We start from the raw sequence: 14,898 nt of genomic DNA, 5'->3' as shown, positions 1-14,898 counted from the left end.
ACTTGTGAGGAAGTGCTTTGGAAGCACAGAGGACTGTCACTTCCCATGCGAGTTTCACAAGTAAAGTCACCTTTATTTTTAAAGCACTTTATATAATACAGATTGTTTCAAAGCAGCTTTACAGTGGTAACAGGAAAATGATTCAACGATGCAAACAGTTCATTTCGGCTGCACAGCAGCTCTAAAAAGAAAAAAGTGTCATTGTTCAGCTGAAGTCATGCAGTTCAGTGTTGATTCAGTTCCACTGTAAAGATCCTCAATTATTAGTTCATTTCATCTATAAAGCAGTCCTGCAGAAAACAGTGATGTCATCATCCAGCTCAGTTCAGTTCTCATCCAATAGCGTCAGTACAGTCAAGTCAATGATATTGTTGAATAAACACACAGCATGCTGACAGTATAGGCCGGAAGGGACAGTTTATAGTTTAAAAAGTTTTAAAATAAAAAAAAGTCATTTTTTCTCTTCAGAAGATATTGATTACTGGGCTCATATGGATTACCGTTGTGTTTGTTTTGCATGTTTTTTGAAGCGTCAACTTTGAGGGATCTATCCACTTGCGTTATGTGGACTCTAAAAATCTCTGTTTGGTGTTCATCTGAAGAAAGACAGTCATACAGAAGCATTCACTCTATATATCAGCCCACGCAGCAAAACAACACTTAACTTTATCATGGATAATAGCAATGAAGACACTTTCGAAAGGACTGAATTACACTTACTTCCAAACAACCGATGATTAAAAAAACAATACAATAGCACAAATAAAGATGTTTTGTGAAAATACCCAGTGCTTGGGTATTTTTCTGAGGATTTTTTAAAAGCATTAAACAGTCTTATATTTTCCCCAGTCTGCTGCCTGTAACGTCACAGCTCTGACATCATAGATCTCCTTGGGCTGATGTAGTTCCTTCAAACCAAACAAGGGTTAGAAAGGCATCTGGCAGTATAATTGCTCATTAAAACTGTATGTCTCTCCCTGCTTGTTTGGGTGTGTTGGTCAAATTATCGGTATTATTATGTGTGCATGTGTGTGTGTGTTTGTGTATTGTTGGCAGTGTACTAGCAAGGACACGCAAAGGACAAAATATCTAGCATAACTGGAAAATTTTCTGTGACTAATAATTCCTGAGCAAGACATTTTAGGAATGACAATATGAAGCAATTAACCTCTCAAAACAATTAGAGAAAAGAAACATATCAGGGCAATAACAACAAAAAAATCTATTTTTAAAATGTATAACCAACACATCACAAAACAATTTCTCTGTAATCTGTCATTTAAGAGGGATTTGCTCCACACGAAACACACGCAGGTTGCGCGCGCCTAAAACTACATCCTCACCAAGTGTCACCAATTGCGTAACGCAGCTTCAAATGCGAATTCAGTTCTGCGTTGGATTACAGGAAAATAACCTGAGCGAGAGATGAGGGGAATGGGTGACTGAGATAGAGTCTGAATGAAAGGATGAGAAGAAGAAAAGGACGAGTGTGCACAAAGAGATGAAAGTGGATTTGGATCCTCAAAGTACCTCGTGTGTTTGTGATTCTGTGCTCTTTTTAACAATCATTCAACCCTTTTCAGTGGTTAAACTACATTGTAAAGTGATTGGATTATAAAGCATGAGAACTCAATGACTAAAAGATTTCCAAGACCCCTGCAGCACTCATATCTAACGCGCTTTTATGCATATAGCGGTCGCCCAAACGGCAATATTCACATGAAGAGACATCTGATAAACATATTGGAGATATACAAACAGCATTCTCTTGTATTGTCCCTCAGTAAAGTTAAGCGCTTACCGGTTGGTCTGTGCAGAAAACAGGTGGTCACTCAGGGATCAGTGCGGTTTATCCGCCGATGTGTGTTGTTGTTTGTCAATGGTGTTAGTCGCTCATGTCAGGGATCTATTTCCCCAGCGCGTACAAGGCGAGAAGGTTTCCAGCCAGACTAGCTTCTCGGTATGAGGATACCCGGTAATGTGCGGTATCACGCTGACCACACTGTAACACAAATAAACAACTTAATCACCTTAATAGCCCTGATAGAACGGAGGCGCGCGGCATTCCTTTCAGATGTCAAAACAAGTTGTGTAGCCTAACCTTAATGAACGAGTCACCACGCGCGCTTTACGCTACTCATCCACTTTGTATTGTTGAAAGAATTGTACATTTAAGTACAGTTAAGTACAGGCTATCCCCACTAACTATGACCTGGCGGCGGTCCGTCCGCGTTTTTTTTTTTTTTGGGCGGCACAAAGTCAGCGGCTTGACACGGTTGGACCTCCGGCGGCACACCGTCGGCAAGCCGACCAATCTGAAAATGCGGTTGGTCTGCCAGCGTTTTTTGGGTGGCCCGCCACCAGCGGTTTGCCGCTGGGCCACCGTCGGTAGGCTACACCAGTGGCAAGCCGATAGTCGGTCCAGTGTTTCTACACGCTTAAAGGACATCTTTAATTTATAAATGTATATTTTTAATGCACATTTATGCCTTTAACTGTTTTTACATTTAAAAATAGTCTGAAAGCACTGAATACAAAAAATGTAAGACTGACCTAATAGCTATATAGGCCTATCAAAAGCAAAGTGTTGGAATATAAAAAATTAAAAAATGCATGACTATGCATTACCAAGATAGCTGTACGTCTGCAAGATGTCTGTTAAAGATCACTTCATCTGGAAAGCATCTTCTGTTTACTAACGTCTTTAAAATGTCAGTTTTACATACATTCTAAATCATAAACATCTTTAAGACATTTTCTAAACATCTATTTGACATCTGAAAGGAATGCTCTAACCTTGAACCCCCAAAAAGGGACTATAAGAATGCATGGGTAACTCTTAAAGTTTCAACCGTGTTTTCGCATCTCAACTACAAAGTTAGATTATATAAATTAATAAAATTGCGCTAAATATATGCTTGCAAACAGAAATTGCTTTTGGGTGAGGAGGTAACCATATAGCAACAGATGCTTTGGTCGTTTTATCGGACTGTGCGTCGATAAAACATAAGCGTACTTTCATTTTTAACACGTTATTAAAGACGTAGGCTACTCTTCAAATATATAACAAAAAGCGTCATTGTTCTGTCTACAATAGTTGAGCTTATAAAAACTGTAGGCCTATACAATATTGGATGCCAAGGTTGACAGAACTTTTAAAAAAAGACATGTTTCAAGCATGATTAGGTATTTTGGCAAATGCAGGCTATTTTACAGTGTTAACACTGTAAAATAGCCTACCGTTGCCAAAATACCTAATCATGCTTGTCTTTTAGCTAATTAGCTACTACCCTGACAGCATATGTACATCACAGAGACGTCTATTTGATGTGCGTGTTTACATCTGGAAGACGTATTTTTTAGAGTGTTAGCTCATCTGCAATACGTCTATAGGACGTTTCCTGTCAGATGTCAAATAGACGTTTAGAAAATGTCTTTAAGATGTTTACGATTTAGAATGTATGTAAAACTCAATGGCGATTCTAGGGGGTGGCCTGGGGTGGCCGGGGCCACCCCTGAAAGCTCATTGGCCACCCCTGTGGCCACCCCAGATCTGATAGGTAGGTCAAGTTCGTCAACACAAGAAACGAGAAATGTTGTCAATCAGTGATGACAGCTGATCAACTGATTTAGGGCCAGTTTCACATTTTTAACTAACACAGTATCGGTCGTACTGAGACTGTGAGAGCTGATTTCTGCTCAGCGGACGTTTGGTCATGCAGGTCAGATGACCCATGAGATAAGAGCACGCGCGCTGCACGGTGCACCTGCTGCTGCTGGTCCGTGAAACAAGAGGACGGTCACACAGTTGCAACAATACAACAACGATAAAAACGCTGGAATCAGTCGATTGAGAGGTATGGTCGGGACCCAACGCAACAGAGTGCGGCACGGGAATATAGATCTGATGGGCGAGTGCGGGCGCGGGCGGTAATGCACTCGTGTGTCGATTCGCGGGAGTCGGGACTCCCGCAAAATAGAATTATCTATAAATTGAACAAATAAAAACGAATAAATTGTCATTCATCTGTTGCACAAAAGCAACAAGAACAACTAAAACAAAATAGAAACGATTTACAGGCCAGAGTCTCTATTTATAACATGTTTGCAGCGTTGAACAATGTAACCAATCACAGACATATGTGTTGATTTCTTGAACGCAATGGCCAATCAGATGCAATTAAGATAGAATTCCCTCACCACTCAAAATGGACTTTTTGTTCAGTGCTGAATTCTGCATACTGGCAAATCATCTATTATATCAAACAAAGTGTAGATAATATGAAAGATTAATTATGCAGCCAGTTTCATTGATAATAACAGAGATTTGTGAGATCACGATGAACTGAGATGTCAGCTTTTTAGGAATTATTAAGTGAGAAATCCGTCCCGCGCAGGTCTCTAATGTAGACTTTAAAAACAAACCACTAACATTATATTTACATTAACAGTAGCCTAGGCTGCAATCTAGTGTATGTAAACCTTTTTGCAGATAAACACAAATGCATTTTCGGACAAGTTAATGGCCAATGAGTCATATCCCCCACTATGGCAATTAATAACAGACTATAGTAAACACATTTCCTAAATAGGCCTGTGACTGTATCTTACATTTTATGAAATAGTACCATTATTTAAAAATAAAGTTTGCACTTTGTTACTATTATTAAAATCCTCTATTGTTCATAAGAGTTTAAAGGTTTACATAACATTACTTTATAGTATATATGGCCACCCCACTCTAGTTTTGTGTCCCATCTTGGCCACCCCAGTAAAAATGTCCTGGATACGCCACTGGTAAAACTGACATCTTAAAGACTGTTAGTAAACAGCAGATGCTTTCCAGATGAAGAGATCTTTAACATACATCTTGCAGCTGTCTGGGAATGTTTAGGCCTACTGTAATGCAGTAAACGAACTGAAAAACATAGCCTACATGCAATAAAATCAACCCAATGTATAACCTGACACTCATTTTAAAATAAAATGCAAGTTTGTTTGGTCTGATGGTTTGTCTTCTTAAATATGGCTAAAACTTTTTCACATTTGGAAGATGCTTTTATTTAAAGCAAATTACAATGCATTTAGGGCTATAGCCTACATTTGTGCTTGTGTCTGGAATCAACCCTATGACCTTGGTCTTGATATTTCATACATTGTACTTAACTTCATTTAACAACATTGTAGCTACCATTAAAATGAATGTTTTCTTTTTAAACAAAATAACTAAGTTGTATACTTTTTCTAGCATAGGATATTTTACAGCAAAAAATATATATTTATTACTGCAACTCACTGGTATGGTAACTTTCAACCAAATAATATTGTACAATCACAGAGCCTTCTTATCCTTTTAAAATGACCGTAATTGAAAACTTCGATACGACAGTCTTGAGTTTAAGTTGACAACTGACCTTCTAAATTCAATGCAGCGCACCGTCAGTTGAATTCCCCTCTCTTGTTAACGATGGACTTCGGCGATCTTCTCTAGCTCTTGTATTACAGGGTTCTCTCGTCCGCTGCTTGTGTATTGACATGTATCTCTAAATAAAGTAGTCTTCATCCACCTCTCTTTGTTCTTAAGTAGCCCACGATCTGTTTTCAAAAGCCCGTCAGTTCCCGTTTGACATTGTTTGAGCTGGTAAGAAGTGTTAGGGAATGCACACGGTTCTCGCTTCCTCTTTAGACTCAAAACCAAGATCAAACTGATCTAGTGTCCACGCACGTCTCCTCCATTGATCACCGTCATTGTAATTAATTCCTTTCGTGAGTGGTTGCCTTTGTCATATCTTCATTGAGAATAAGGAGACGAAACGCCGCTGACTATCCTATAGAATGCGCTGCTCAAAGTTTATTGAGAATAAGGGAGGAGCTGGTGACAGTGTGTCTCCGCTCAGGATGGGAGAGTCAGAATGAGTGTACTCGCATCAGCATCAGCTGCTGTACCGAGGGTGGAGAGAGAGAGAGAGAGGGTGGAGAGAGAGAGAGAGAGAGAGAGAGAGAGAGAGAGAGAGAGAGAGAGAGAGAGAGAGAGAGAGAGAGAGAGAGAGAGAGAGAGAGAGAGAGAGAGAGAGATCATGACTTGGTCAACATCATGCGTAAAAACAGGTTAGGCTTGTGCGTTTCTACAGCGTAGGCTATGTTAATAAGTGAAACGATTAAAGGTGCACTATTATTATATTAATTGAAAAGAACATTTGTTTACTAACATTACTTTTGACGTATTACAGTCTCATTAGATGACACCAGTCTTGCCAGTCTTCTAAAAACAAACTGTGTTTTTCTACATGGAGCGGGGGCCTGTACCATGATCGTAGTGTAACAAACTCAGGGTTACATAATTTAAACAAATTTACACAAACATAAATTGTGCGTAATGATCGATTAAGGGTATAATAATTACATAAATAATATCTAAATCATACAAAATGTTTATTCTAAATAAGCATTAGTAAAAGCCAGACAATTTTGTCTTTAAAAATCATTTGAGTAGAAACAGGTGGAGTGACTTTATAGCATCAGACATGTGTCTCTTTGCTCACAGCTGATTGGTCCAGGTTCGGTTTGCAACCTCTTACCTGGAACATAACCTGCCCCGGACCAGGTTAGCCGTGGAGCGTGAGTTACTATGATGGTGAACACTGCTAAAAGCCAAACCCAGGGTTGGCGCAAACTAAACTGAAACATACCTGGCTAGCCACCTAAACCAGCTTCATGGTACAGGCCCCTGGTCGCCCCCTCATGGGTGTTGCCATGTTGACATCACATGACAAGTCATGCTACAATAATAATAATAGGTAATTTTTATATAGCACTTTTAGTCAGAGCTCATGGCACTTTATAAAGCATAAACATACAAGTACCAAACTTTTCAACAACAAACAAAATATACACTGAAAAGAAATGGTGCTTTGAAACAATTTTCACTCAAAAATTGCTTGGAAATTTGAGAAATAATTACAAAGTAGTGGCAAATAACACATCGAATTAAACGTGAAATGTTGAAGTAGAAAGACTGAAATAGTTTTTTTCTTGTAAAACGTATTCCAATAATCTTTGTTTTGTTTACAACCTCAAAAAAAAAATATTTTTACAGTGTACATTTAATCCAGAGTGATGGTATTGATGAACATGTATGTGATCCACCAGACAGTCCAAACTGAATGTTTGTCTTTACCATGGTAAAGATACCATCTGCAGATGGTAAGGAACAAAAAAGAACAAAAATAAACTTCATACATCCAGGCCAGTGGTGTCACTGTAAAGTCCTAAATACGCAGTTAAAAATAAGCAACAATTTACTGAGTACACCTTTAATAGCCTTCTTGTAAATATATGGCTATGTTGTCCAAACAGACTTACAATGTAAGCCTTCAATTTTTAAAGGAGCCGTATGTAAGAGTGTGGCCAAAACTGGTACTGCAATCACTTTCAAATTACTGTAGAGTGGTGTATCCCCTCCCCCTCCCCCCTGACTCGAGGTTGCCAGATAGGCTGCAGGATCCAGCAGGAACGTAGGCTGCTACGTAGCTGTGGTAACTAGAGCAGAGCTGGCAACCCTGATGCCGAAACACTACTGACTTCGTGATTGGTAGATAGGTGGAGGGTGGAGCTTCAGGCCAAAACACAACATGACAACATCAACATCAGTTGAGGGCTGCAACTTCACTTTTTAAATGACAATATCCTGGCCGGACTACTGTTGTCAGTGATATAAGTATTTGAAATGAACATGATTTCTTAATGTCTAGTGACATATCAGGGCCATTGTATGATTAATTGAAATACATTTCTTACATACAGCTCCTTTAAGTACAGTCAAATTAGATGTGTCATTTCAACTTAAATTACATTAAACTGACTTAAAATCAGTTGAATCTTGTATTTTAAAAAGTTGAAAATTGCTTAACTTATTTTGATGAGTTAAAGTAGTCAAATTTGGTCATAATTTTATACAGAAAGCCAGACAATTGCTCCAGTGATTGATAGCAGTAATTTTGGCAGCAGTTCTTTCTCTCCATTTGAAGTAACCTAGCTGGTCATATGCAATTTCATTAATACACAGGCTCTTCTTTATTGACCTTAAGCAAAACATGTTTGGTAAATGCGTTTGGTGCATGTCTGAGCTATAGACATTGAAGGATATTCAGATTAATGGTCAATCAATATTCATTTCCCAGTGGCTGATTCTTGAACTCAGATTCTGATCCTATAGCCACAATCCTAAACATTTGGTAACATCCTTACTATCAGCACCCATAGCTGGTTGCCTCAGTCAAATCACATAATCCAAATATTCAATAAGGGAGATCATCCATCTTCCTTTTACTCTCTCTCTCTCTCTCTCTCTCTCTCTCTCTCTCTCTCTCTCTCTCTCTCTCTCTCTCTCTCTCTCTCTCTCTCTCTCTCTCTCTCACACACACACACACACACCAGTCCCAAAACAGTTATTAGGACACCCCCGCACCTCAGAGTGAGATGGTATTGATTAGGCTGTGATGGATTGGCTTTTTAATTGTCAAGCATGATGCAAGTGTTCAGATTAATGGCCCTAGTACTGCACATGCACAACAATTTGGGCCATGGATTTGCTTGTGCATGTGTGGACATTTTACATGGGAATTAGTTCAAAAATAAGGGAACAAGAAATATGCATGAATGCACATGCACACTCTTATCGCAAATTAAATATTGAGCTTAACTGATTCAGTCCTGCTTTGCCAGTTCTTGGATCCAAATCACTGCACTGCTCTTTAATGCCTAAAGATGCGTGAACCCCAATGCACATCCATCTCGCAGAACATTGTGTCATGTTTAAATTACGGTTTGCGGTATTCTTAGAATGGAAGTATTTGGAACTACCCAGCCTTATCTCACCAATATATAGCTGGATTTCTGTGCTATAGTTGGAATCATCTAGTCCATGTTATGCACCCAGTGCTTGGTGGTCCATGTAATAGACTGGGAGGAAAAGATTGTCGGTGTCAAAAGCCACCAGTAGCCCTCATTCATCACTGGTGTTTGTGATTACAGCCTGAGCTCTATCACACAGAGGACACATATGGAGTGGTATGGCCACATTAAAGGGTACAGTAAAGGAGGAGAGATTGGAAAAGGGTTGATAATGACAGAGGGATAGAAAGAGAGAGAGAGAGGGCATGAAGGCCGAATGAGATCTGTGGTAGGTCTCTTTTGAGTGCTAAGGCAGAGTGCCTGAGATCTGATTCAATTTATAAAGGCTGTCAGTGAGGGGCGGGCTCAGCTCTGAAGGGTTTGACTGACAATTCAAATCACATTCAGAGCGCTTCGCTTGACCAGTCATGACTTGGTTCTGCAGCAAGGCAGGTTTTGCTCTACTGTATATTTTTCAGAGATATCTGTGTGTCTAGATGAGGGCTGGTGCATTTTACATAGCGCTGAATCTTCAGCTTGTGCAGTCTCACAAATGGGTGGGTCAACTGCCACAGATGCCAGAAATATCCCAGCTAAAAGGTACCCTCCATAAGGGCGAGGCAGGGCGGGTATATATAACGTCTGATAATTACATGTGTCTAAAACAGGGAACCCTGAGAGCTCAGAGTTCAGCCACAGACTGCAGAGACATCACAGGGAAGCATGCGCCACCCTCACTATCCAGAACTGCTTGCAAACCACAGCAGCCTAAGCCTGTAGTTACACTGGGAAAAAATTATCCACATATACTGTTACATCTGAGACATCTTAAATATATAGAGAAGAACACAGTGCTTGCAGGCCATGTTGAACATGGGTGTGTGTGTGTATGCGGGAAGCAGAGAGAAAAAGAGTATAAGTCTGAGTGTTGTTTTTTGTGCTTTAAACACTGTGACGTATTTTAACCGTCAGAATGTTTGCCGGTTAGTTTTAATTTGCCTAGAATCGTATTGTTCTGAAGGATAATCTCCGTGGTCAAAAAAGAGAAAGAAAATCATTTTAAGGCAGTAAAGATTATAAGACCTGCCTGGTGATAAGAAAGAGGCAGACAAATGAGAGAGAAAAATCAATATAAACTAAAAAATAAATCTATATAGGTCCATACAGGATATAAATAAGAGGCGCAGGTGGAAGGGGGAGTAAGAAAAAGAGAGAGATCTGTAATCTTCATAAATCCCTAACATGTAGATGACCTCTATTCAATCTCATCCATCCCTAATCTCATGTAGAGTTTATTTATTTATTTATTTATTTAAATGTATTAAATAAATAAACACAATTTCCTTTCATACTGAAAAACTTTTTATATATTTATTTATTTATTTATGATCACTCACTATTTTAGCACGCAAACAAATGATCAATAAACAATTAGGATAAAATATACTAAATGTCAAATAGTTTTACCACATTCTTCCTACTTCATCAATTATGTTTCCTTGTGGAAATTTAATTTGACCTTTTACATGACATAATAATGATTTATTTAATACATTTGAATGACTATTTAATAGGCATACAGTATAGCAGCAAAGCAGCCATTTTACATATTGTGGCCTGCAGAGTTGCTTATTTTATTTCTTTACTTGTTTACTTGTAATATTATTCATAAATAATAATAAAAATGTAATCAAATAAATAAATTATTATTTAAATAAATGATTGTTGTTATAAAATATATAATAATAATGTATGCATAATTAATTAATAATCATTTGAGCAGCCACTATTTTTTACTTATACATGTATTTATTTATTTATTTATTTCCCCCCCTATAACAATTAATTAAGTTCATATGTTGGGGGAGAGGGGGGGATCCTCTATCTTGGTTGCGTAGCAGGAGACATGAAAACTGTAGTAATAGCGCCCCCTGGCGGCGGTCATCAGTTCAACAACAGACGCGTCTCGTGTTCTAGAGAGTTCTAGTTGCATTGTGGGTATCTCACCGGCACCGTCCTCCTCCTCTACACCGCAAACATGATGGTGAGTGCGCATTCATGCCTGTTTTACTTTCAAATCCATCGTCATCTTAGCTATTTACTGTTCTCCTAGTGTTGGGATATAACCCCCCAGAGAGAATAAAGCATAAAGGACATGTCTTTGAGATTATTTTTATTTTAAATGGGATAATACACCTAAAGTTTTACGTTGATGCTAGCTAGCTTGGTTGCTAACGATTCATTCTTCTGTGTGTGGATGACGGAGATCTCTAATCAGAGAATTTAGAGATGTGCATTACGATGCAACGTGCAAAAGATTACTTCTGTACGGCATATGTAACGTTATTCATTTACACATTTTTATTTCACAATAGTTTTGGTAGCTAAATAATGCTAAAGGCTTTAGTTTAGCATCCTTTCGGTAATGGAGAAAGAGGTAGTGAACTGGCAACCGGTTACACCCTTTAATGCTGTTCGTCTCTAAAGTCACTACGATAAATCTGTTACTTTATAAAACGCTTATTTCTGATTAAAAGCCATTATTTTTAGCACATAGTGAGAGATATTAGTACTTCTCTTGTGTGCATGACGACATGTTCAACTGCAATAACTAAGAAAAGAGCAGATATTACTGTTTCACACGTTGTAGTTTGTATATATGTACGCCCAGGCAGCGTTGTGTTCAACACACATAGTCAATTCCATTGTCTGTACAGGAGCTGTCAAAACTCTTCCATGGTTATGGAAAACCTTGACAAATCAGTGCATTTTCAAATTTTAATTTACAGTTTAAATGACTTGATTCATTGGGGTAAGTTATGTTCTTAATAAGGCGGTAATTTTGATATTGCATTGATAATGACCCTTCTTGAATGTCTTCTCTCAGCCCACTCCAGTCATCCTCCTGAAGGAGGGCACAGACTCCTCTCAGGGGGTCCCGCAGCTCGTCAGCAACATCAATGCCTGCCAGGTTGTGGCAGAGGCTGTTAGGACCACCCTCGGCCCCCGTGGCATGGACAAGCTTGTGGTGGATAACAGAGGTAAGTCTGCCCTTCCATAAACAGGTGTTGTTTTATTGGGAAGTATTGGTAATTGTTTTGGTTGATATATTAGAATGATGCTCTGCTTCATGCTGTGATTTGCATAATGTTATCTTGCAGGCAAAGCCACTATTTCTAATGATGGAGCCACAATTCTGAAACTTCTAGAAGTTGTACACCCCGCAGCCAAGACTCTGGTAGACATTGCCAGATCTCAGGATGCTGAGGTAAGATTCGCTCTTTGTGTGTATATTTAGGCTGCTTTGAAAGGAAATAGTTCTGTTTGTCGATGTTCATTGACTGACTTACTATTCTAAAATGCACCATATTGTAATCGCTATGATGTGAAACACCTGTTCAACCAGCTGTTGACTCTCACTGCAAAGCAAATATTTGGAAAATGTTCTGTTATTGGTTTAGTTCAGAAACTATTTTCTAGCGGAAGGCTAGATAAAAAAAAAATTAATTCTATTGTATTATATATTTTATTATTTTTATTTCATAAAAACTGCAGTGCACTTGAGACAGTATTGTAAAAATGAACACGATCAAAGGGGTTAAAAGCAGTTCCACTGCATGTCAATTCAGTTTCTAAGGGGCGGTTTACACGACACTGTTTTCACCTAAAAACGTAAAACTTTTAAAAAATGTGGCTGCCTGCAAACGCAAAGTTTTGGAAACAGGTTTCAAATTGCAAGTTTTTGAAAACGGTCTCTGTGTAAACAACAAAAACGTGAAATTCTGAAGATGATGACGTTATGAACATGCATATTACGTGTTCAATCTACAGCGTTTCATCGCCATCTAATGGCCTGTCTGCAGAATAAGTAGTTTTCGTGGATTCGTCTGATTGGGGGTCGTTTTGACAATAGTGTCGTCTGTACGCAGAAAACTCAAAGGAAAAACTTCTCTGTTTTAAGCATATTGTTGTCGTGTGAACGTACCCTTAATTAGAACTTGATATGGAGCAAGTTGTGCTCAAATTGCGTAATTATCTTATAACTAGTTAAATACATTAAAATGTATCCTCAACATTCTTTGTTTATTCAGGTTGGTGATGGCACCACCTCAGTGACTCTGCTTGCTGCTGAGTTTCTGAAGCAGTTGAAGCCATACGTGGAGGAAGGGCTTCACCCCCAGACCATCATCAGAGCTTTCCGCATCGCCACCCTGCTTGCCGTCAAAAAGATCAAAGAAATCGCTGTTACGGTCAAAAGGGATGACGAACAGTGAGTCCAGATCCTGTGTGCTATTACATAGGCATGTGTTAGTATCACAGATGTGATCATTTGTCCTCTCTTGCCACCACAGGGAACAAAGGAGGTTGTTGGAGAAATGTGCTTCTACGGCTTTGAACTCAAAGCTGATCGCAGGACAGAAGGATTTCTTCTCCAAGATGGTGGTGGATGCAGTGATGATGCTGGACGATCTGCTGCCTTTGAAGATGATTGGAGTGAAGAAGGTGCAGGGTGGAGCTCTGGAGGTGAGAGGGAGATTTAAAGGAAATTTTGCATATTCATAAAGAAAATCTGCATATTCAAACAAGCTAATCAATGTCTTCAGGATTACAAATGCTACCGGCAGTTGAGTTTTTAAATGTTTATTATCAGGGTTGGAGCTGAACTGGACCGATGTTGCCCATCCGTAATCTAGTGTATCTTGTGGTTGCTTTTGTAATGATGCAAGGGTCAGCACAACTTGGGGCTGGAGTCTGGACACGTCTTTTCAACAGATTTTAGGACACTAGGCATCATACATCTTCTTACTTTGCAAATTGTTACAGAGAAAAAAGTGGTTCAAAGGATCACAAAACTCATGGTTCGGCTCATATTACAGTTTTCGAGACACGGAGCAGATAATTTTTCGGATCAGCAAAAAAAAAAAGAATGGGGCTGTAGTAATAATAAGGAAAAATAAGAACAAATACACTAATGACAAGTATACATAAATATAAAACTATAGTATTCGGGTACAGGAATGTAATAATTAGGCCTAAATGTGAAATAACACTAGTGTTTACTGGATAAATGAAATGTAATTTATCTTTGTTAAAGATTGTTTTGTTTTTTGATTAACATTAATGACATCAGCAGGTATTTGTAGACTGATGTCACTTTAAGACTGATCCATTTTAATGATCCATTTCTTTCTCAACCGTTAACGTTCACTCAAGACCACGGCTCGACAATAAGGACTGCCCGATGGCTTGGGGCCAGTGTGAAAGACCCGCGCCTCCGTTTGTAGAATATATCAATATGTTTTTAATGAAAAATATGCAATGAGACAAAACTGTTTATATCAATATACCGTTTGATACGAGAATCTGAAAAATAGTGGCTGTCGCCGTAAGCTTCTGCGGGGAAAGTGCATTATCCAATTTGTCCTAAACATGAGACAAGCTTTATATTACGGGCTTTAAAATAACTAGTAAGATATAACACGTATAGTTAAAGTGGCTTGCCCTGTCAGATGCTCTGATAGTGCTGACTGAAAGATAGATAGGCTAGCCTACTTGTGCTATTTAATGTGTTTAAGATTTAGTGCTTTCCTCTGTGCATAACTTTCATTTCACAAGTTTATTCTTCATTTGTAAATGTTAGAAACTCGTGCAAATATTTCCATTTTGCTGTCAGGAGTGAATCCCCGTTAAACTTCACAGATTTCCGTGAACGAGCGCCATAACAGACTGAAAAACTGAAAAACAGACGGAGAACTGGAGCGCAATATTTCAAATAAAAATAAATGAATTTAAAACCTACAAGTGTATTTTTATGATAGCAGTAACTGTAAAGTGACTATTGTAAATCTAGTTTAGACCTTCATGAAAACCTGAAAATAGGCCTAACTGTTTATTTCATTTGAATATGTTTGTTCTGTTGTATTTTTTTTGTGCTATTGCTCATAATTTGATTATTTGTTCTTATATTATTACTGACTGTCTTTAACAATATTTAAAATGTATGAG

At 38.5% G+C, this 14,898-nt stretch overlaps 2 protein-coding genes across 3 annotated transcripts in view; one reads left to right on the top strand and one right to left on the bottom strand.

Moving 5' to 3' along the window:
- The window catches only part of slc8a4b (solute carrier family 8 member 4b), an 87,074-nt gene extending 81,169 nt beyond the window's left edge, over positions 1-5,905 (bottom strand). The window contains exons 1-2 of one of the 2 annotated variants that reach the window (XM_082151760.1): positions 5,415-5,905; positions 1,802-2,002 (exon numbers count right to left, since the gene is read on the bottom strand). The gene's annotated coding sequence lies outside the window, so the exon portion shown is untranslated. Of the gene's footprint in view, positions 1-1,801; positions 2,003-2,101; positions 2,354-5,414 lie in introns of those variants that run through there. The other variant, XM_082151761.1, reaches the window with a different exon arrangement.
- A 4,920-nt stretch (positions 5,906-10,825) lies between these two features.
- LOC309483239 (T-complex protein 1 subunit eta-like) lies at positions 10,826-13,764 on the top strand. Its single transcript, XM_082148935.1, has 5 exons — positions 10,826-10,936; positions 11,780-11,933; positions 12,054-12,160; positions 12,984-13,162; positions 13,245-13,764. Exons 1-5 carry the CDS (start codon positions 10,931-10,933, stop codon positions 13,453-13,455), a joined length of 657 nt encoding a protein of 218 aa, XP_082005061.1. The 5' UTR covers positions 10,826-10,930; the 3' UTR covers positions 13,456-13,764.
- The last annotated feature ends 1,134 nt before the right edge of the window (positions 13,765-14,898 follow it).

Source organism: Leuciscus leuciscus (assembly GCF_965113295.1).
Source record: "Leuciscus leuciscus genome assembly, chromosome: 2".
NCBI lineage: Eukaryota > Metazoa > Chordata > Actinopteri > Cypriniformes > Leuciscidae > Leuciscus > Leuciscus leuciscus.
The sequence above is the reverse complement of the archived record's forward strand: the minus strand, read 5'-3'. Positions and strand labels throughout refer to the sequence as shown.